This window comes from Elgaria multicarinata, chromosome 10, assembly GCF_023053635.1.
Source record: "Elgaria multicarinata webbii isolate HBS135686 ecotype San Diego chromosome 10, rElgMul1.1.pri, whole genome shotgun sequence".
In the NCBI taxonomy this organism is placed as follows: Eukaryota; Metazoa; Chordata; class Lepidosauria; order Squamata; family Anguidae; genus Elgaria; species Elgaria multicarinata.
The window spans coordinates 25,510,690-25,532,486 of record NC_086180.1 but is presented as its reverse complement, the minus strand read 5'-3'; the positions used below and the strand labels follow the sequence as shown (position 1 = coordinate 25,532,486).

The 21,797-nt window shown below is 40.5% G+C and overlaps 1 protein-coding gene across 3 annotated transcripts; it reads left to right on the top strand.

Annotated features, from left to right (window-relative positions):
• Window positions 1-7,430: 7,430 nt before the first annotated feature.
• Window positions 7,431-20,584, top strand: TRMT10A (tRNA methyltransferase 10A). Of its 3 annotated transcripts, none has more exons than XM_063135943.1 (8): window positions 7,431-7,466; window positions 8,744-9,029; window positions 11,398-11,560; window positions 12,589-12,660; window positions 13,265-13,339; window positions 14,625-14,774; window positions 16,793-16,898; window positions 18,951-20,584. In XM_063135943.1, exons 2-8 carry the CDS (start codon window positions 8,830-8,832, stop codon window positions 19,118-19,120), a joined length of 936 nt encoding a protein of 311 aa, XP_062992013.1. In that variant the 5' UTR covers window positions 7,431-7,466; window positions 8,744-8,829; the 3' UTR covers window positions 19,121-20,584. The 3 variants fall into 3 exon arrangements, with proteins under 3 accessions (XP_062992013.1, XP_062992014.1, XP_062992012.1); XM_063135944.1 differs by lacking the exon at window positions 7,431-7,466 and adding an exon at window positions 7,501-7,515 and having other exon boundaries at window positions 8,740-9,029; XM_063135942.1 differs by lacking the exon at window positions 7,431-7,466 and adding an exon at window positions 8,589-8,604 and having other exon boundaries at window positions 8,740-9,029.
• Window positions 20,585-21,797: the final 1,213 nt, after the last annotated feature.

Genomic DNA, 21,797 nt, shown 5'->3' with positions numbered 1-21,797 from the left:
CCGAATGTGGGAAAGACCAGGCCAATGTATATGGGATGGCTCAGTTCTTAATGGCTCCTATTAAGTTCTATGGGACAAAATAAATGTATTGCATTCTGCAACACAGTTGGAGAAGTTCCAGTGACAAAGTATCATGGTACAGGAGAAGCACACACACAAGTAAGTAAGGAGGAGGTAAGTGCTATCCATTTATTTATTTATTTATTTTACTCAAGTCATCATTTAAACTCATAAATCATCATTTAAACTCATAAATCATCAGCTGAAGCCAAAACAAGGGCACAAATCTCAGGAGCATAATCCCAGGAACATAATCCTTTAGAAATGTATCATTCAGGAGATAAATTATGCTCTTTTAAATTGGCTCTCCCCCACCACCCCACTAAAAACAGAACAACAACTCAGTTAGACTCAATCAATGTTCACATGTCAAATAGTGGTTGTAATTATGGGAAAGAGGGGGTGTGGCTAGTCATTTCATCAATCCAAACTAAAATGTGTGAGTTTTGTGCATAACTTGCCTTTAACTTTAGGAACAGGTTCTATACTGTACAATGTGCAGTACAGGTCCCCCACCTCAAAGTCCACGCTGGCATGTGAATCTGCAACTTTATCGTCTGATTAGATACCAAGTATGTGATGCAAGTCTTGGCTTTCCGAATCCAGTACTCTCTGAGAAGAACATTAAAACTACTGCAGTATGGTAGAAACAGATATTATAAAATGAATCTATATATCATCAATGTAGACCTCATCTTCCCATTGCTCTTGTAATGAAACATGTGAAATCAGTAAATATATTAGTATATGGAAGCCATAATATGTCTTTCTTATAAATATGAACATATGCATGGCTCTCTCAAGTTATAATGGTTTCAACTTTATATTTTCTTTCATTGCTGAAATACCACTGGTTTTAGATTTATTACAATATTGTCTACATCTGAGTTTTTACAATGATTAACGAGAACTGAATCATCACCCTATAGTTAAGGCATATTTTCAAGATCACTTAAAATAAATTATTTTACACTTTTTAAACCCTGTTTTTTGGGGTGGTCAGAAAAAATATCAGTCTTGCAAATTGTAAGTGATGTTTTGAGCATTCCTGACACTGCAACCAAAGGGATTCACAAATGCATGGTAATTTCCCTTATTATGAGGCTTAATTGCTATGGGGTGGTATTTAAATGTAAATAATAATAATAATAATAATAATAATAATAATAATAATAATAATAATAATAATTTCTGCTTGGCTGGAAAGAATTACAATCAGTATGGATCACCAGGCCAAACATTTTTGAATGACTTTTTTTTTTGAAAGAAAATATCATAGAAATGACAAATTTATAAGCGACATTTCCCCTACTAAACAGTTACTCTGGCTTATGAGAAGAGCAGAATAAGAAGGTTTTATTGAGCTCAGTTTGGTCAAAGGAAGCATAATTAGTTTCATTTAGGTTATAATGGTAGGATGTTTATGGCTTGGACTCTGGAAATTTATGACAGTAGTAGTACTTTAACCCCGGAACACTGGCCAGCAAGGCTTAGATGAAGTGTACAACAAGAGAAGAACCCTTGTTCAAATCACAGATAATAATTGCAGTTACTTCATTGGACAGCAAGTTCACCTAGAAATATGAATCTTATTTTTTTTTTCCCCTGGAAGCTCTTTGGGCTTCCATGGAGCAATATAATCACTTTTGATTTGCACTAGAATTCTTTGAAAATGTCTTATACCCAATACTGGACATGATAAGGGAGACTGTGCGTTGGTTATATGCTATCTTCAGGATTAGAGCATGCCTCTACATTGCTGGGAACCACAGCAGGAGAGGGCTGTTGCCTCCATATTCTGCTTTGGGAATTGCCATGTGGTTTGTCACAGTGGGAAACTGAGTCAAGCCTCTGATCTGATCTAGCAGGGTTGTTATATCTGTGGGCCTGTTCAGACAACATGCTAAGCCATGGTTTGGCCACTAACCCTTTTGCAGCAAATGGTTACAGAGCATGTTTAAACCATGGTTATGTAGCCTCCATGGCTAGGAATGGTTCACACAACTCGCTAAGCCATAATGTTTAGCTCAAATTGCTTAACCACTGTGTCATCTGAACAGGGTCTGTGTCTTTCTCTCTCTCTCTCTCTCTCTCTCTCTCTCTCTCTCTCTGTGTGTGTGTGTGTGTGTGTGTGTGTATCAGGCCTGTAGCACTTGGAGAGATTTAGCCCTTTCCTTAGCACCATTTCCCTGAGTTAATTCACCACCCCTGATGTTGCTATTTCTTGCCAGGTACAATACTGGTAACGGAGTCTACTTCAATACTGTCAAACCTAACTGGAAATCACTTTTAAGGGTCTCAGCAGGGGCATAAACTACAGGGGGGGTCAAGCCCCTACTGGAATTTCCCAGAGGGGGCAATGCCCAACCAGGTAACATCAGTAAGCTCACAGCCTGGCTTGCTGATTCCTCAGTCAGTCTCCACATACGAGTAGAGGAGGAAGCATAGAATAAAGACACAGACACCAGAGCTTGGGAATAAACTAGGGCCTCTTTATTTATCAATAAGATAGATTCACCCCTCCCTGGATCTGCATGTGAAAGTGTGGGAATCAATGTCCACTATGTGGCACAGGAGCCACATAGCCCCCTAGGAGCAGGACCTCTAGACATGCCAATTACCAGAACGTGCCAGAGTGCTCACTGTCCCTATTCAAATATAACAAATTTCCGCACATCCCACCACCGCAGGGTGCCAAGCCTCAGCTTCAGCATCCTACCCCCACCAGCCATGGGGAAATACCTCAGGTCCACATGCAGATCCTGCAGGAAAATATCGTTGACTGCATTGGACAGGCAAACCCATCTGCCCTATAAGGTTCCCCTCTGGTTGGAAATTTTGAATGATGGATCCCTGCCAATCTTTGGAGACATACAAATTTACCTATTGACTTTTGTCATTGCCCTATTTAAACTATGGGCTTCCCCACCCTCACGCCTCTAGCGCAGAGGGAGCAAGTTTGACCACACAGGACAAGCATCTAGCCATCCAGATATTTTCAGGTCTGCCCTAACCTGTAAAGTTGGGGACTTCCGCTCTAGGAACCCCATGCCCCCCCCCCCAGGTGGGCACCATACCTGCGGCAGGGCAGAAACCATTTTACGGAGATGATGCCACCACAGCATGCCTTGCCTGCCACACCACTGGATGAAGGCCATTTCACCAAGCCCAAACTGTGTACAATAGTTGCTTGCACCGCTCTGTGGCTGGCCCAGATGTCAGCAGATTAGGATTCCCACAGGGTGTGGTCTCCTCCGCCGATCTGTCAAGGAACACAATTAGCAACATTGAATCTACAATAACTACACCCATCTTCCTTACAGAATATACACTTATGCATGCCTAAGACTGCCATCTCTCTATGGCCCAGATCTTGTCATCTCCCAGCCCCGCTGTAGCAACAGCGGCCCAGTTCTGAACAGGTGTCGAAACTGAATAATTCCATAAACCCTATGTCTGAAGAGGCTTCTCAGCTACCATCAGGATGGTACAGGGTAAGGGGCAGCCCTTTCCTGAGATAAAATAGCACCCCCTGTTCTTTCCCCTGTAGGGCGAAGTATGGTCAAACTGGAAATGGGCATACGTACTCACTCGAGACCGAAGTGAGCATTACCATGGCATCTCTAACCAGGTTCTTAAGCCTGATGTCTGACTATGGGATACACAGTACCGGTTAAGGGGCAGCCCCTTTCTGTGATCAAACAGAAACCCAAATTCCTTGCCCTGGAGCACGAAACATAAGGTCACTCTGCTCAAGGGCATATCTCCTCTCTCAAGGCTGCCGCCAGCATTACCATGGTGCCTCAACCCCTCTGGCCTGTAGTACTGCTCAGTGGTTGGTTGAGCATCAGAATAATTGAAGAGTCCTAACAGCCCGTCAGACAATCCTGCCTGCCTTTCCGGCATCCTTCAAACATGGAATTCACACAGTACTGCACGGCCCTTAGCCAAAGCATAGGGATCAGCACTAGCAGTGACTGCCCAGCAGCCACCGACGCAAGAGCCTGAGGCTTATGGGAGGCTGGTGAACATGCACTGATGAGATACTGGCAGTATGCCACATACTACTGGGCATACTGCCAATCCGGACTCCTGCTGGTGAGCTCCCACCCTATTGGGCTCCTCAGAACCAATGGGCCAGAAGAAATGATAAACCAGCTCCCTGCCCAGAACAGATGATCTACTGTGGTTTTAATTTTTGTGAACCGCCCAGAGAGCTTCGGCTATTGGGCGGTATAAAAATGTAATAAATAAATAAATAAATAAATAAATAAAGGTCCCATTGTGTGCCAACCTGCCATGTGTGGTGCACCTCACTCTGAACCATGTTGTCATTGGCTGCAGGGGATCCTGGACATGAATATCCCCCAGTGCTGGCTCGCTTGCAGGGGATCAAGGTAGATGCATGGCTTGATGGCCTGATGCTGTTACCTGAGCTGAAATGGAAACTCAGTTCCAATTTGATTAGAAGCCTGCCTACCTGTTGAGCCTTGTTCGAACCTGGGGCTTTGCAGCACCCAATAACCTTTCGATCTGGCATTAGTCTTCTAGTCCATCAATGTGCTTCGAAATTTTGGGGATATCAGTATAAAAAACTGCCCCATACCAAGTCAAACCATTGGCCCATCCAGCCCATCACCATTGACACTGAGCAGCAGCAACGTCTTTCAGGGTTTCAGGCAGGATTCCTCCCCCACCCCCTTGGAGAACCTGGGGACTGGACCTGTAGCCCTCAGCATGCAAAGCACAAGCTCTATCACACTGAGCTTTGGCCCCTAAATGCGATGAATCAGATTGGGACCTTTCCGCTTGCAAGGCAGCTGCATTGCCTCTGGGCTAGAACCTTACATAAACAATACTTATTAGTAACATGTTTATTATTATACACTGAGGGGTGCATTTTGCAGGAGGGGGGCTGTGCCCCACTATTGCCCTTCCTGCCACCCCCTCAATGGGAGGTGGCTAAAACAAAGTATGCATTATTTGTCTCAGTTGCAGCCTGATCCCTACACACACACACACACACACCCTTTAACAGGGCACAACAGGTCTGTGCAGTAGGCACAACCACCAAATAGGAAGGTGTCTTGTACTGAGTCAGACCAGTGATCAATCCAGCCTAGAATTGTCAACACTGACTGCAGCAGTTCCCACTGTCTGAGGCAGGAGTCCTGCCTCCCCCCACCTAGGGATGCTAGAGATCGAACCTGGGGCCTTCCGCATGCAAGCAGATACTCTAACCTTTGAGACTTGTCCTCTTGAACGGTGCAGAAGACTGTGAGCTTCGCATGTGAGCTATGCTTAAACATCACATAAGCTCTGGTCTTAAGTGGCCTAGGCAACTTCCTTAGCAGCCCAGCGAGAGCCTCACTTGGGCGGGGATATATAATAATAATAATAATAATAATAATAATAATAATAATAATAGTTTTATATCCCTCCTCTCCATTTTGATCGAGGCAGGGAACAACAGTAAACAGTAAAATACATACTGTAATACAGCGTTCGGCCCCACCACCACTCATGCGTAAGGCTGAAACTTTGGACAACTCCAAAGCAACCCCCCTTGGAAACGTGGTGCCAGAAGCCCTGAGCGGGGGCTGGCTGCGTTGAGGCTGATACACTTTAAAGGCCTTTATTCCGTTCTTATTCTCCTTGATCTAACTGCAGCCTTTGACACAGTTGATCATGATCTTCTCTTAGATTCCCTTCATGACCTTGGACTTTGTGGCTCTGTCTATAACTGGTTTGCCTCCTATCTAGCAGGTCGCTCTTTCAGCGTGTTGGCTAATGGCAGCTCGTCTTCCTCCTTTCCTTTCAGTAGGGGTTCCGCAAGGCTCGGTGCTTGGCCCGTCGTTGTTTTCTTTATACATGTTGCCCTTGGGTAATCTTATTCAATCTCATGGCCTCCAATACCATCTGTATTTATTTATTTATTTATTTAAGCATTTTTATGCCGCCATTCAGCCAAAAAAGGCTCTCATGGCGGCTTACAAAAGTATTTCTTGACAGTCCCTGCCCACAGGCTTACAATCTAAAAGCCTGTATGCCAATGATACACAATTATATCTTTCATCTCTCATGATCATATTGCAGCATGTCTTTCAGATATCTCAGCTTGGCTGCTTCATCGCCGTTTGAAACGTAATATGGCAAAGACTGAACTGCTTGTTTTTCCTCCTAAACTTTCTCCTCATCTCTCATTCTCTCTTACTGTCAATGATGTTACACTTACTCCGGTCAAGGAAGCTCGTAGTCTTGGCTTTATATTTGATTCCTCGCTCTCCTTTATTCCTCATATTGAGGCAGTAGCTAAATCCTGTCGTTTTTTCCTGTATAATATTGCCAGGATTCGATCATTTTTTTCTGTCTCTTCTGCCAAGACGCTTGTTCATGCGCTGGTTATTTCACGGTTGGACTACTGCAACCTTCTTCTCTCTGGCCTTCCTTCGTCTCACATCAGTCCGCTGGTCTCTGTCCACCACTCTGCCGCTAAGATCATCTTCTTGGCCCGCCGCTCTGACCATGTTACTCCACTTCTGAAATCTCTTCATTGGCTTCCAATTCACTTCAGAATCCAACATAAACTTCTCCTGTCGACCTTCAAAGCTTTTCACTGTCTAGCTCCTTCCTATCTCTCCTCTCTCATCTCACACTATTGCCCCGCTCGTGCTCTTCGCTCCTCTGATGCCATGTTTCTCGCCTGCCCAAGGGCCTCTACTTCCCTTGCCTGGCTTCGTCCATTTTCTTCTGCTGTCCCTTACGCCTGGAACGCTCTTCCAGAACACTTGAGAACTACAAGTTCAACCGCAGCTTTTAAAGCTCAGCTAAAAACTTTTCTTTTTCCTAAAGCTTTTAAAACTTGATGCTGTTTGGACTTTATACTGTTACGTTTTACCCTACCCAGTGCCTGTTTGCTTTCTCTTCCCCTCCTTATTGTTTTATTATGGTTTTATTAGAATGTAAGCCTATGCGGCAGGGTCTTGCTATTTACTGTTTTACTCTGTACAGCACCATGTACATAGATGGTGCTATATAAATAAATAAATAAATAATAATAATAACACTTTGGGCAGGAACCAAAGTGTAATGACTGAAATTTAAATAAGTCTTGACTGACTAGTGGGGCTACTCTAGGTAGGGATAACACTGGCTACTACCCTGCGTGCGCGGGTGTTTAACAAAAGAAACTGCTTGTCCATCAACCGGCTACACAGATACGGAGTTTAGCCAAACGGCCAGCTCCAAAGTGCAGCAAAATGACAGGGAGGAGCTTCCCGGCATCAGCTCAGCCACGAGGGCGAGAGAGGGGAGGGGGGTTACGTCAGTAGAGCGCGCGCGCCAGCCTCTGTTGTGGTCGCAGCCAGTGACGCTTGCGGGGACGAGGGCTCGCGCGACTGCCGGGGGTTCGTTGGTGGCAGTTGGTGTGTTCGTGTGCGCGCGGGGGGGGGATAGGTAGGTGAGGGCGGGGCTGGGGAGGGCTTTGCGCCTTGCTTTGGTTTACGCGGGAAACTGTCTTTCTTAGCCCCGGTCCTCCGCCTTCGGCCAGAATCCAGTCAGACGCGCCTTCCTCTCCTGGGACGGCTGAGGGGTGGTGTTGGGTTGAATTCCCTGAAGCGTTTTGGGAGATTCTGAGGTAGTTGTGGCAAAGGGATAGTGTTGCCAAGTCCATATTAAAAGTGTGCAGCTTTAAAAATGAATGCAGCCAGACATAAATCCTGCCGCACGAACAGCCAAGTGTCCTGTGGCACTCCAGGACGCAATCTTATGCAGGTTGAGATGGGGGGAAAGCAGCCCTACGACTCCCAGCATCCCCCACCCTGAATGCTGGGAGTTGTAGGACTTTTTTCTGTATAAACATACATAGGATTGCTCTTTTCGACGTTTGACAGATGTATTGCATGACAGAATCTTTCCTAAACTGGAGGCTAATTTATCAGCTGCAAGAAGAACGTCTAGAACAGGATGTATAATAGCAGCTGTGAAGGCCAATGGACATGACTAGACTCCATTGAAATCAATGAAACCTGCTGATAAAGCGAGTTGTGGACTAAAATACAGAAGAAGGTGCAATGTACCAATGCATATAATCTTAGATACTTCCCCAAGTTGTCTTCCAGCTCATGACATCTCATAATTTGGTTTATTTCAAGTAGCAAATCAATTGCCTCAGTTCTTGAACTTGTACAAACTGTTCTTGCTGACTTGCCATTATACCCTATTAATTCTAGAAATATACTAATGTTGTTATTATTTTGTCCTTCTGAACCTATACATTAAAGCAGGGATGTACAATGTTTCTTTGCCCTGAGAGTCACATGTTATGCTGATTCAGGGTTTGGGGGCCACACATGCATGCATCCACACACGCACACCAGTGATACTGAGTCAGATAGTGCTTTCTTCACTGCTGCTATCAAGATTGCTGTGGGATGTAATTTGCCGGGGGATTGGGGTACCTGTGGATGGGCTTAGTTTAGACCTTGGAGGCCATAGATTGTGCATCCTCACTTTAAAGAAAGTAGTACAAAAATAAGTCTTGAGGTGGGTAAAATACTTTACATTCCTAAATATCAGTGTTCTGTATTTCCTGGCGATCAGTTGCCTGAGATTGTGTTTCAATTGCAGTTAATTTTCCATCACATTTTCCTTAATAATGTTAAATATTCTATTTTGTAGACAGTGTTGGAGATAGACGTTGTACAAAATATTGATCCCACCATTTATAGCAACTTCAGAGAAGAACCTAGTAAGATAAGTAGAAAGCTCATGTCATCAGGAATGCCACCAGAAAACCTTGTGGCAACCAAGGTTACAGAAGCGGAAGAAACTGTGAAATGCAACATTGATCCAACGGAAAATCAAGAGTCACCATTGGAAAAAATGGAAAATATTGAAGCTATGTCAAAGAGGCAAAGAAAGAAGCTAATGAAACAGAAAAAATGGGAAGAACAAAGAGACTTGCGCAAGTAAGGCTTTGCTTCTTGCTATAAGGGTGGGTTTTGTGTGGTGGTAATTCTGGGCAGGTTCAAGTTATGCTCCCTCCCCAGCCTCAGGTTACCAACAAGGAAGAGTTCAGACACTGGGATTGCATGTTCTCCCTCCTTCCCTCTCCTCTGTTCTCATCACATTGGGGAGAAGTGAACAAATATTTTAGGGAGAACTTTAGTTTATTTCAACACGGCCTTTTTGAACCTCCAGGATTAAAAAAAAAAATGCTAAAAAGCTTCTGCACTATCTATGATCATGCCTATTTGACATTGATTTATTTGTTTCTTTATTGTATTTCTGTACCTTCCAATAGCCAAAGCTCTCTGGGCGGTTCACAAAAATTACAGTGTGCAAGTGGTCTCCCCAACTAGTGGTTCCTAGTAAAAGATGAGACTCGGAATTTAGTAGGTTTTCTATATTTTTAATATATTTTCTAAACTTGTTTATCACCATTCAGACATGGAAGAAGAAAATCATGCAAATATTCTTCATGACCTTGGTAATTCTACTCCACAACCTAACACAGTTGCAATGGGGTCCTTAACTTTTAAGTGGTCTTCTCTCCAAACCCTTCACCCATCTCCTCTGTGTACCATTACTTTATGAAACTTTTCTTTTAGCCAAAGCAAGACAATGGAAGGAATAAGTACAAGTGCAACTCTCTATTGGTAACATACTTTCTCCTTGAGAAGTGTTTTCATTACAATAGGCCCAGGGTGGGCAGTCTTTTTGCTCCTTAGGGTAGCATGTGGCAGTGGGCTGGGTCTGCCAGTGGATGCGGCCGATGCCAGCTGTGGGGCAGGGCTTGGGGTTGGCATCCTCTTCAACCCCCACCCACAAACACACACCCTTCTCCCCATTCATATATATTCTCACATACACTCCCCACACAATCCTATACATGCACACATACACAAACACACAACTTTCCCATTCTCACATGCACACATACAGTCACACATAAATGTTCAAGGGGAGCACTGGAAGAGAGCTTGCACCGTTATCCTCATTTAAATCATACTTTCCAGCCCTCAAAATAGCTATTTGGTGGGCTGTGGGGAGTGCTAGTCTCATGAGAACAGAATGCTCAGATGGCCTTTCCTGTACACCGTCCTCCCCATCACAATCACTCTCCACTCCAGCCCCCAAAATTACTAGTAGGAATACATTTTGCGAAGAATTTGGCAGAGGTGGTGGTGAAATACAGCAGTGGCTTGGGTACCCACATGGGGCACACCAAAAGCCTCTGAATATCACATGTAACCCATAGGCCACCCATGTGTGCAATAGGCCAGGAATGAGCAGAAAACAGACATCTATATAGACTTCAACTAGTAGCGTTCCTGATCCATGACCATGCTGGCTGGGACTTCTAGGAGTTGAAGTCGAAAACATTTGGAGATCCACCTTTTGCTTATCCCTGCAGTAGGCAGTGTTTGTGGAAGATACAGTAAAATTACACTTCCTCTCTTGCAAAGGGAGAATAACTCTTATAGCTGATAGAATAGCTATATTATAATAGTGACTTCTTCACCATGTGTGCATACGTTGTTGGAAAGTTTACAGGTGTACTGAAAAGACAAATTTCCATCACCTGAAATGGTAATTGTATTCATAAATAGTCCCTCCCCTCTCTCTGCCCCCAGCATTGTCTTTGAGGGTCTACAAAATTTTGAATTCACTTGTAACTGGAACAGGGAAGATTTGTACATCCATATCATAATTTAAATGGGGGTCAAGCATACATCCACTTCATAATTTAAACTGAATTTTGGGACTTAATCTATTGTGAGTTGTTTATAGGAAGTAATTATGAGAGCTGGGGAAGGTAAATGGAGCTGGTGAGAAGACTGTATTTCCTTCACCCTTGGCTTTTGCTGTTGCCTTGATAAAACCAGGTTCCTCAGCCACCGTAATTTTCTTTTTAAGATTGTGCTTGCTCCTCAACTGCTGATCGGCAAATTTAACAGCATACTTGCCAGACAGCTGGTTTGTGTTCCCCGTATAAAAATGCACAAATAAGCACTTCTGAAACATCGTGAACCTGAATTGTATACATGGACAAGACAGAGAGCTGAAAGAGACTACATTTAAACTCCCAATTGTCCTGGTAGAAGGGGAATGTTGTGATCAGAGATGGACCACTCCTACATCTTTTTCCCAGTAAATAACCAATATAGCTTTCCAAAGCTTAGGATGTGGGGCAGGGTGGAAAATTTCACATCTCCACCTTTTTTTTGGAAAACTTTTAAACTAGCTACTGTGTTTGTATTTATTGCCATCTCTATTAATACAGTTTTGTACTGTATCTCTATATAATGCCATTAAAAAAAATCAATCTTTCAGGCAGAAACGTAAAGAAAAGCGCTTGAAGAGAAAACTGGAACGCCAGTCTCAGTTGGAAGCAAACAACGAAGAAAGTGTCAGGAAGCGCATGCGTAGGAATGTTGTTCCTAGTACACTTCGCCTTATTATAGACTGCAGTTTTGACAATTTAATGGAGTTAAAGGTAAGTGGAAGTAGTATGTTTAGAAGCAATTTATTCAGGTGCTTCATTTTGGTTATTTTTGCAGATTAGCAAAATATAAACAAAAAAGTAATATTGAATCAACATAATTCATATAAAACGTTTTCAGGAAGTGATTATTCAGCTTCTGCTAATGGTACAATATCTATCTGAATGCTATGCTATAAGACAACAAAATAAGGTTAAAATATAGAATCCTTTCATTTTAGGTAACATAAAATGCTGATACTTAGCGCACACCACTTATATCCAGTTGGCTTGGGGAAGTTTTCCTCGTGCTATCCTAAATACGTTTTTAGGATTGTTTAAGTAGCTTATTCTAGGAATGGAATTTTCCATTCTTGCATAATTTTACTGCATTTAATAATAAAAACAATTTGAAAATATGAGGTAAAGATATTATAATGCTATAAGGAATTATGCATCGAATTATAGAACATACGAAGGTGCCTTATACTAACTCAGACCTTTGGTTCATCTAGCTCAGTATTGACTATTCTGAATGGCAGAAGCTCTCCAGGGTTTCAGGCAGGAGTCTTTCCTAGCCTACCTGGCAGTGGCAGAGATCAAACCCGGGACCTTCTGCATGCAAAGTATGCACTTTACCACTACGCTACACCCCTCCAGGGTTGCCATCCTGTACACACTCAGTGGAGCTTATTCTCAAGTAATAATGCATTGGATTTGAGCCTAGATATTTCTTTTGAAATGGCTTGTAGATTAGGTTGAACTTGTTTTAATTATGATTTTTTTAATATGATTTATGAATACTGGATAAATGAGATCTTTGTGGAGATGGAGGTGGAAAGCCTTTATAATGTAATGTTTACATAGTTTCCTATAGTAACTTAACATATCTCTCCCAAAAATAAATGTACTATTCAGAAATAACCTTCATTGGTTAAAAGTTTCCTTTCTCTCTCTTTAGCGTCTCTCTGAATCTCTTCGTTAAAGCATTTTAAGGTGCTTTCTCTGAAGGACAATATAAAAACAAATTGTGTTGTATACAGGATGTCAAGAAACTTCACAAGCAAATTCAGAGATGTTATGCAGAAAATCGCAAAGCACTCCATCCTGTACAGGTACGTCTGGTCAAATAGTTTTCCAGTTCTTGTTCTCTGATTGTTTACTGGTATACATAAAATGAGAAAGGCCAATCCTTGCTAAAATGAAAATACAATCTTAATAGCCAATATGGACATAGTTTGACTTAGTGATTTTTTATCACATTTTTATAATTTATTTTATTTTATTATTGCATTTATATTCCACCTTTTGTCCTACAAGGAACCCAAGGCGACGTAGATAATCCTCCTCCTCTCCATTTCTATCCTCACAACATTTGGATTAAACATGTTAACATTTGTATCTAGAAAGATAACAATAGCAGTGTCCATGTATGCCAAAATGTAACTATCATCTTTTTATGCTATTAATATTTTAGAGTACTATGAACATTTTTTCCCCTGCAGAGTATCTTGGGCAAAAATACCTCTAATTTATAAAATCTGTTTGAGCTTCTGATTCTAAGCAATCACTGTGTGTGATATTAACTAGAATAATGAAAACACAATTGCTAACACCTTTAAAAGAGTATTTGTTTGTATAAATTGTCTGGAAGAGTGAGTATCTAATCAGGTATTAGATGTTAGCAATTGAGCACTATTAATTTTATGTCTTCTACAGTTTTACTTGACCAGCCATGGAGGCCAGCTGAAGGACAACATGAATGAATCTGACAAAGGATGGGTAAATTGGAAGGTAGTAGCAATTTAAATATTTAGTTTGACTAACTATTGCCATGGTAACAGTTATTTCATTTTTGACACAAAAATTGTGGAGTCTCTTTAATAACGCCAGCCACCTACTGCTGATGTATCAGGTAGTTTTGGTAAACTCTTTACCTCCTACTTTGACCTCAGTCAGCTAGGATCTGGTAACTGTCTGCTGGGTGAGAAGATCACTTTATGTATGTCTGGGTTTGTCTGGATCACTTAAAGAAGAAAAGAGTATTGTGATTCCAAGGTGAATGCGATTAAGTGATCCTTAATCACTTAATTAAGTGATTAAGTGAGATTATTTACAGAAGGATCTTGTTGCAGTTTTTTAAATTACAGCTTCAAAAAATGCTGCTGTTTTGAAAGATAGTCTTCAACCAAGTTTGCTACTACAATTTCAGACTAGTTGGGATAGGTTTCTTGAACTGCTTAACATGTTGTGTTCTACAGATTCGTTTTGAGACAGACAGATTGGCTTTTGTCTTTCCATCTAGTCTCCTGAATAGTGCCAGTATGATATAGTGGATAGATAAGTTCAACTTGGATTGATGAGAGATGTATTCAGATCCCTACTCAGCTATGAAGTTTAACTGGGTAGCCTTGGATAAGTGATGCTCAGGTGATTGGAAGGATTAAATGGGATAGAGCCATGTATTCCATTTCATGTTCTTCTAGAGCAGCCTTTCTCAACCTGGGGCGCTCCAGATGTGTTGGACTGCACCTCCCAGAATGCTCCAGCCAGCAGAGCTGGCTGGGGCATTCTGGGAGTTGTAGTCCAACACATCTGGAGCGCCCCAGGTTGAGGAAGGCTGTTCTAGAGGAAGGGCCATATACAAGCTTGATAAATAATCTTAGAAAGTAACAGGATAGCTCCTCCTTTCTAGCCAGCTTTGACCAGCGAAGCCTCTTACAACAATCTTTGCAACATTGCTATTGCTATGTGTGCTGATATGTGGCAGGTGTATTTTTTTTAACAATCTCAAATGTAGCTATTGTTTGTAACTGTATCTGTAATTTAATTCTGGTCCTCTGAGTAAAAAATAATTATATCAAAACTGAATGTTGTGCAGAAATGCTCCCCAAGGTATCAGTACGAATGTAGTTACACTATTTTATTGGTACTTTAGCCTGCACTTATTAGTTAACTTCAGTTCAGGTCTTAGATAAGAATCAATGCAGGCATGAAATACACACTTAAGCCAGTTTAAACTCTTTGTAGTCGTATAGATAATCCCATTAATATTTTTGTATGTAATTATGTCTTGAAGGATATCCACATTAAATCAGAGCATTATAGTGAACTGATGAAGAAGGAAGACCTTGTGTACCTTACATCAGACTCTCCTGATGTCCTGAATGAACTTGATGAGTCCAAAGCCTATGTCATTGGAGGCTTGGTGGATCATAATCATCATAAGGTAGATCATTAATGGCTGCAATCATATGCCTACTTACTTGGGGAAATCCCATTGAACTGAGAGAGACTTACTTTTAAGTAAGCATACATAGAATTGTATGGAACCTGATTATTTTAAACAGTTATATTTTGCATTGTAATTTCATTATATCAGACAGGCAGGTAGGTGCTTTCCTAGATATCTGTAATAACATCTACTAAAGCAATTGATCACTTATTTCTGTGACAATTCGTTCATTGAATGCTTTGAAGCTAAGTGGCAAACATTATTTCAAGGCTCTTTTGAGACTCTGCAGGAGCTTGCTTCTGCCCTCTTTTGGCTTATTCAGTAACGAAACACTTCAGCCTGCTGTCTTGGAATGGATTTTTTTATGGCAGTGATTATATTTGGAGAAGCAGAGAGATCAAGCTGAAGGTAGATAAACTGAAAGAGACAGGTACACACCTCCCTGCCACATGGTGTAGGAGGAGGAAAAAGAGAAGAAGTTGCTGTCAAACTTTAGTTGCCAGAGAAATCCTTTTCGAGAGAAGAGAAAAACAGGAAATATTGGGAAAGCAGAGGTGGTGAAATGCCAGACTGGTATATAATAAAGTATGGTATGTGTTTAGCTGTGCAAAGGGGCTCACAAAAAAGTTTGAGAGGAGTATACACTTTTCAGTGATGGCTTTTGTTTTCCCCTCCAACACCATGAACTTGAAAATTCTGTATTCACTGCTCAAACTGCAGTATGATCACAGTGCCAGCAATGTATCTGTGGATGCCAGAGCTATTAACAGATCATCCTCTGTGATTCTGTTATTTTTAATTATGTTTATTGTAGTATTGATAGTAACTAACCAAAAGTAGACTCCTCAGTAATGTAGTCCCTGCTCAAAGTGTTTATAACATAAGTAGACAAGCTGGACACAAGCTTAAGAGAAAATGTTTAGACTGTGCAAACAGGGCGAGTTGTTGAATGGTTGGTATGTTTATTATTATCATCCATCCACCTCCTCCTCTTCCTTTAGAAAGCTGAGTGGCTTGCATAGGGTTCCCAATGGCCTGCTCCCCAGGCATAGATGAGGGCAACATCTTCTTAACCTTACCAGGATTGTTTTTTCCTATTGTATGCATGTTTAATAATTATTCTTTTGTTTTGTTTTTATTTTTCCTTTCTTTTTTCTGTATGAGTAGCTGATTCTACATATTTATTATGATTTAGAAACATTAATGAGGGAGGCAGAAATTAGAAGGCAGCATAAAATGTGTTGGGTCACACAATTTATTAGCATGCACACAGAATATATTCAGGAAAAAACATGTTTAACAGGCAAAGAAGAATTTGTTAGTACTCTATATAGTCTCTGAGTTCTTTTGGCTCATGCTAGTTTGGTGGACAAGTAAGTTCATATTGTAAAAGAAATTGAGGACTACTTCAAGTTATTTACTTGATCACACGAATAAGGCACAAAGTAAAGGTTCAGCCTCTTTTCAGCCTTTTAGGTTACAGTTAGAAAACATTTTAATTTTAATAATTGAAATCAGGTATAAATATAATAATAATAATAATATAATTATTTATTTCTTACCCGCCTCTCCCTTTGGATCGAGGCAGGGAACAACATTACAACAGGAATGAATACATCTTTAAAATTCTTGATTTTACTTTGATCTGGATAGGCCTGCCGGAAAAGGTTAGTCTTTAAAGCTGCCTTAAAATCACACAGAGAATTAATTTTACGAATCTTCTCCATCAGGCCATTCCACAATCTGGGGGCAACAGAAGAAAAGGTCCTCTGGGAAACTGATGTCAGCCTAGTTTTAGCTGACTGAAATAAGTTCACCCCAGAGGACCATAATGGTCCATAAGCAGTATGAAAACTTCTTTTAAGTCATGCATTATGGTTTTTATATGAATGAAATGCTATAAAAGAATAGGGAGTAGTCAGTAAGAACTCATACATTTCTCTGAAACTCTCTGACAGCATATAAATCTCATCATCAATGAGCTGGTTACTTTTTCTGTGTCTTACTTACAGGGAATAACATACAAAAGAGCACAAGAACAGGATATAAGTCATGCACAGCTTCCTCTGGGAATCTTTGTGAAAATGAACAGCAGGAAGGTCTTGGCAGTCAATCATGGTAAAGGATGAAGTTGAAAATAATAAATGTTGCAGAATAAGCACATGACACACATACACAGGTCACCATACATGACTCTTGGTTTTTATTCACTTACTCCCTTTTAAACTAGCAGGTTTGTGGCAGGACCTTGGTGCATTTGTGCCTATGGTTGTGGCATTTAATTGGGGAAACTACAATTCTTCCATCATTATGCCAGATGTATTTTTGACTTACCATCCATATATTCTTGAATCTTCTGAATCACTTCATAGTAAATACAGTAGCGTCCTATTTCAGTTGCTAAAAGTAACACTACTATGTGTGATGGATATGTTGTGATTTATAAGTGACAATTCTCAGTAATATCTGGACATTTGGATCTCAGTTTTGCAAGTTAACCTCTAGACTTGTGTTCATAAATATCAGAAGCAAATATCTTCACTACCTGTGATGTATACTATTTTGATAACAAGTTACATTTTCCGTTAACTGGATTTCAATAATACTACATATAATAATAAATCAGATGTGCAATGCACACCACTATATTACACTTTTTTCACTAGTTAATTTTAGTTATTATGTCTTAACTGATTAGAGTTCTAATTAACATATCCTATCTGGATGGTCATATGCCTCCAAACTCAAAAGCTTACGGCCATCCAATGCATAGCAAAAGAGCAGCGGATGCGATCTTTGCCTCTCTGCTCCTCCCGCTAAGTATTTTAGCTAGGTGGGCTTTTCTGCTTATCTAGCTGGGGTACATTGGAGAAAGGCTTGTGGGGATACAGTATAACCCAGCCTCTCCAGTGCTCTCCCATCACACTGGAACGCCCCCTTTACCTCCTCTCCACGTTTGCTTTTGCAACTTTAGAGAGGCAGCTGGCGTGTTCTTTCCGTGCTGCCTGCAAGCAAGAGGAAGTGCAGATTCCAGGCTCTGAGATCAGAGTACTGTCTCCAACCTCGGATCCAGGAATCTGAAATATCCTTTGGCCCCCAAATGCTGTCTAGGGACCATAGGGTTGCTCTCCCCAGTGCCTAGTTACCATTTCTATAAATAAACCATTAGATAATATTTTTTTAAAAAAAAATTAATGTCTTATCTATTAATTCCCCCCCCCCCTTAGTTGTATTGAACTTGTCCCTATGAGTTTAGTATTGTTGGTATCTATTTTTCCCCTTCTCTCTCTCTAGGAAGAATATGTATACTTTTAAATATGAATTAATTGTCTATTCATGGAAATGTCATTTTAAATGCTCTGTCAAGTTATAGAATTCAGCACAGTTAAGAAATATTAGGGAAAACCTGGTAGTTACTTCCTACAGCAGCCTCATGCTGACCTCTTGTGTTAACAGTGACCAGATATGCCATACATCAGATATTAATTTGAGAATGCATTGCTTTAGTTGTTGAATCTTGCTGTGTATGGTTAATGATCTTTGTGGATATTCCTGAAGTTATAATAACTAAATCTTTTGGTGCTTGGGAAAAAGGAGGCTAAAGGGAGACATGATAGAGGTGTACAAAATTATGAATGGTATGGAGCATGTGGATATAGAGACATTTTTCTCCCTCTCAAAATACTAGAACTCGGGGTCATCCCATGAAGGTGATTGGTGCGAGATTCAGGACAAATAAAAGGAAGTACTTCTTCACACAGCGCAAAGTTAAATTATGGAACTCCCTACCACAAGATGTAGTAATGGCCACCAGTTTGGATGGCTTTAAAAGGGGGTTGGATAAATTCCTGGAGGAGAAGGCTATCGATGGCTACTAGCCCTGTTGGTTATGTTCTACCTCCAGTATCTGAGGCAGTAAGCCTGTGTGTGCCAGTTGCTGGGGAACATGGGTGGAAGGGTGCTGTTGCACTATGTCCTGTTTTGTTGGTCCCTGGTCGACAGCTGGTTGGCCACTGTGTGAACAGAGTCCTGGGCTAGATGGACCCTCGGTCTGATCCAGCAGAGCACTTCAAGTTCTTCCGTTCTTTCATAACTGAAATCAGTTTTTGTTTCTGTCAAACATTCCTATGGTGTTTTTTTAAAAGACATGTGTTCTTCTTTTGGTTGCAGTGTTTGAAATCATTCTTGCATACTTGGAAAAGAGAGACTGGGAAGAAGCATTCTTCACTGTCTTGCCACAACGAAAAGGAGCCAAACCACTAAATGAGACAACTGATGCCTCCAGATGCAATCTGCAAGAGTCAGAAATGGTTCAAGATGATGGCTTAGATAGTTGCTAAGTCCAAGCAGAAGTTTTATTTGTACAAAAGGTTCACAGAAGCCATGGGGTGAAAGCTGGATGAATAAAAATGGATGTATACTGTGCTTGTGGTGTGGAGTTTTTTAATGGGGTAGTGTGTAGCTTGTCTGTTGATTCCAAGCAGTGGACTTGCATTGCCAGATCTGGATTGTAGATTTACTGATAAAATACTTGATTTTTAGTAAGCAAAAGTGCAGTTGAGGATGTCTTTATGTTTCCCAAGGAAGCTGATATTTATTTGCCATTTTTAATATTTTTATTCAATATTTGCAAGAAGGTAACTTTGTATTCTGCGGGTAAAGGAAATTTAATTATCACCTTTAGGTTTAATTTGTTACAATCTTGCCTGCTAGTCTCAAATCTACCCTGCTCTACATGTAATGTAACTTCTGTATGGTTTGGGGGCTTTCTTCAGTGAATGCCTGATGAATTCAAATTGGAATGGTAACATTGATTTTTAGACAGAGAGGGGGAAACATTTCAGTTTTGAGTGCCCACTCCCTTTTAATTCTTGGTAGAGAAGTAAAATTGGCTCATATACTTGTACGGTCAGCACTGAAATTAATTCTGCATTCCAACTTCACTATGGTAGCATGTCTTAAGGTTTGTTTCTCACTATAGTTAAGCTCCTTCCTGCTCTAAGAAATTACTGTCAGAACCCCAGCCCACACTGCTGTTTCTCACTGCACCAGTATTACCCAAATGCCACAGTGTATGCTTCTCCATTATGGGTCAGGTCTTTTCATGTTATCTTTGCGATGAGGGAAGGTGCTGTGGTATAGCAGCTCTTATGATGGAAATGTCATGCAAGGAGGGGCCTAAGTTTCATTGCAGTTTGAATTAAAGTTATATGATAGAAGAAAGTGTTTGTTGTAATTTTATAAGGTAAGCAATTTGCCTTCACTTCCTCAGAGGGCAGTGTATTAAACTACTATTCGTTTAGATGGATGGTTCCAGTAGGTTTATAATGTTGCAAGGCGAGATTTAAACAAATTACTGCATTCTCAGAGGGTTTCATTTTTCAGTAGTTAAGAATTGTTGTAAAATTCTATATGTTAAAAGATCTTGTCACTAGATAGAGTTAAATACCTTCAAGCCCCATTAATATCAATGAGGAAGAATTAAGCATGTGCTGAAATTAAAAGTGCTTAACTTTTACTGTATTGTAACCACAATTCAAAAACCTGGCCAGATAAAATAGTATGGACTATGTAGTGTTCTAATGGAGTTGAATAGTAGTGTTTTATCTCACTCTTAAAAGAGCAAAGAAATGTACTGTAGTAGCTCCTCCTTTTGCTAATAAATAAACCACTATCTTGAGAAGCAAATATGTAATTGTTGGAACTGTAATATTTCACCTGATGAATGAATTTGCAAATTCAATAAATTGTGTATCATCTGCATATTTTGTTTCCTCCCTGAAATTAAAATCTTTTCAATGTTCTGAAGATGACAATTTTATTGAACTGAATAACTTCGTAACTTTCCAAACTATTTCTTTTGCTTGAATATAGTTTCAGTAGATTATTTTTAAAGAATGATTGTATTTTATAAAGAAACATTAGGAAATGACACCTATTCTTTCAGTGTTTAGTTTTTTAAAAAAATCTCAAATAGCTTGTGAAAGGTCAGATAGTGGTATAAATAAATAAATACATCTAGACTCTAAAATGCAATAGTTCTCAACAGGAAACAGTAAGAATGAGCATGTTCAGACAACACGCTAAACCATGGTTAGGCCGCTAACCCTTTTGCAGCAGATGGTTAGTGAGCATGTTTAAACCATGGTTATGTAGCCATCATGGTTAGGAATGGTTCACATGATATGCTAAGCCATAATGTTTAGCTCAAAGTAAAATGCATTAGAATTTCCCTGAAATAATTAAAATAATAGAACTGATAACCTTTAGGCTATCTCATGAAACCTCTGCTCAGTCAGGAAGTCCAGAGCATACCCATCAGTTTACTGTCCAGTCTGCTGGAAGATTACCAACAACAGAGAGTTACCATCTCCCTATGTAATTGGCTCCATTGCCAAATGTTAAACCTGTTAAAAGGTTAATTTTGATGTTCTGTTGAAATCTAAATTTATAGTTAGATCTAATCCTGCCCTCTTTTCCAGGTAAGCATACCCATATCCTTCAATTTTTCCTAATATGACTTGTTACCATACTGTTGACTATCTTCTGAACCCATTCCAGTTTGGCTACATCCTTCTTAAATTATGCTGCCCAGAACTTTACCTCAGGTAAGGTATGACTATTGCAGAATAAAGTGGAACAGTTATTTTTCAGGACTTGTAACATATTGTTCTGTTAATACAGTCTATAAATCACATTAGCTCTTTTTTCAGTTGTGCGATAGCTGTATCATGTTCAGCTTGCGATTGATTACAATGCCAATACCGTTTTCACAAGTGCTGCTGCCAAGCAAACCCTACCACCACCTATCCTTGTGGATTTGACTTTCCCCACCACATCCTCAATGCCAAAATTTGTCTTTGTTGAATTTCATTTTGTTAGTTCCAGCCCATTTTTCCATTCTTGAGGACTCTGAGTCCTGTTTGCAATCCAGCTGAGAATCTACCTGACAGTATTGTCATCTAGCCCACATTAAACCATTTTGCAGAACTTTGTTCAATGCTTTGCTGAGATCAA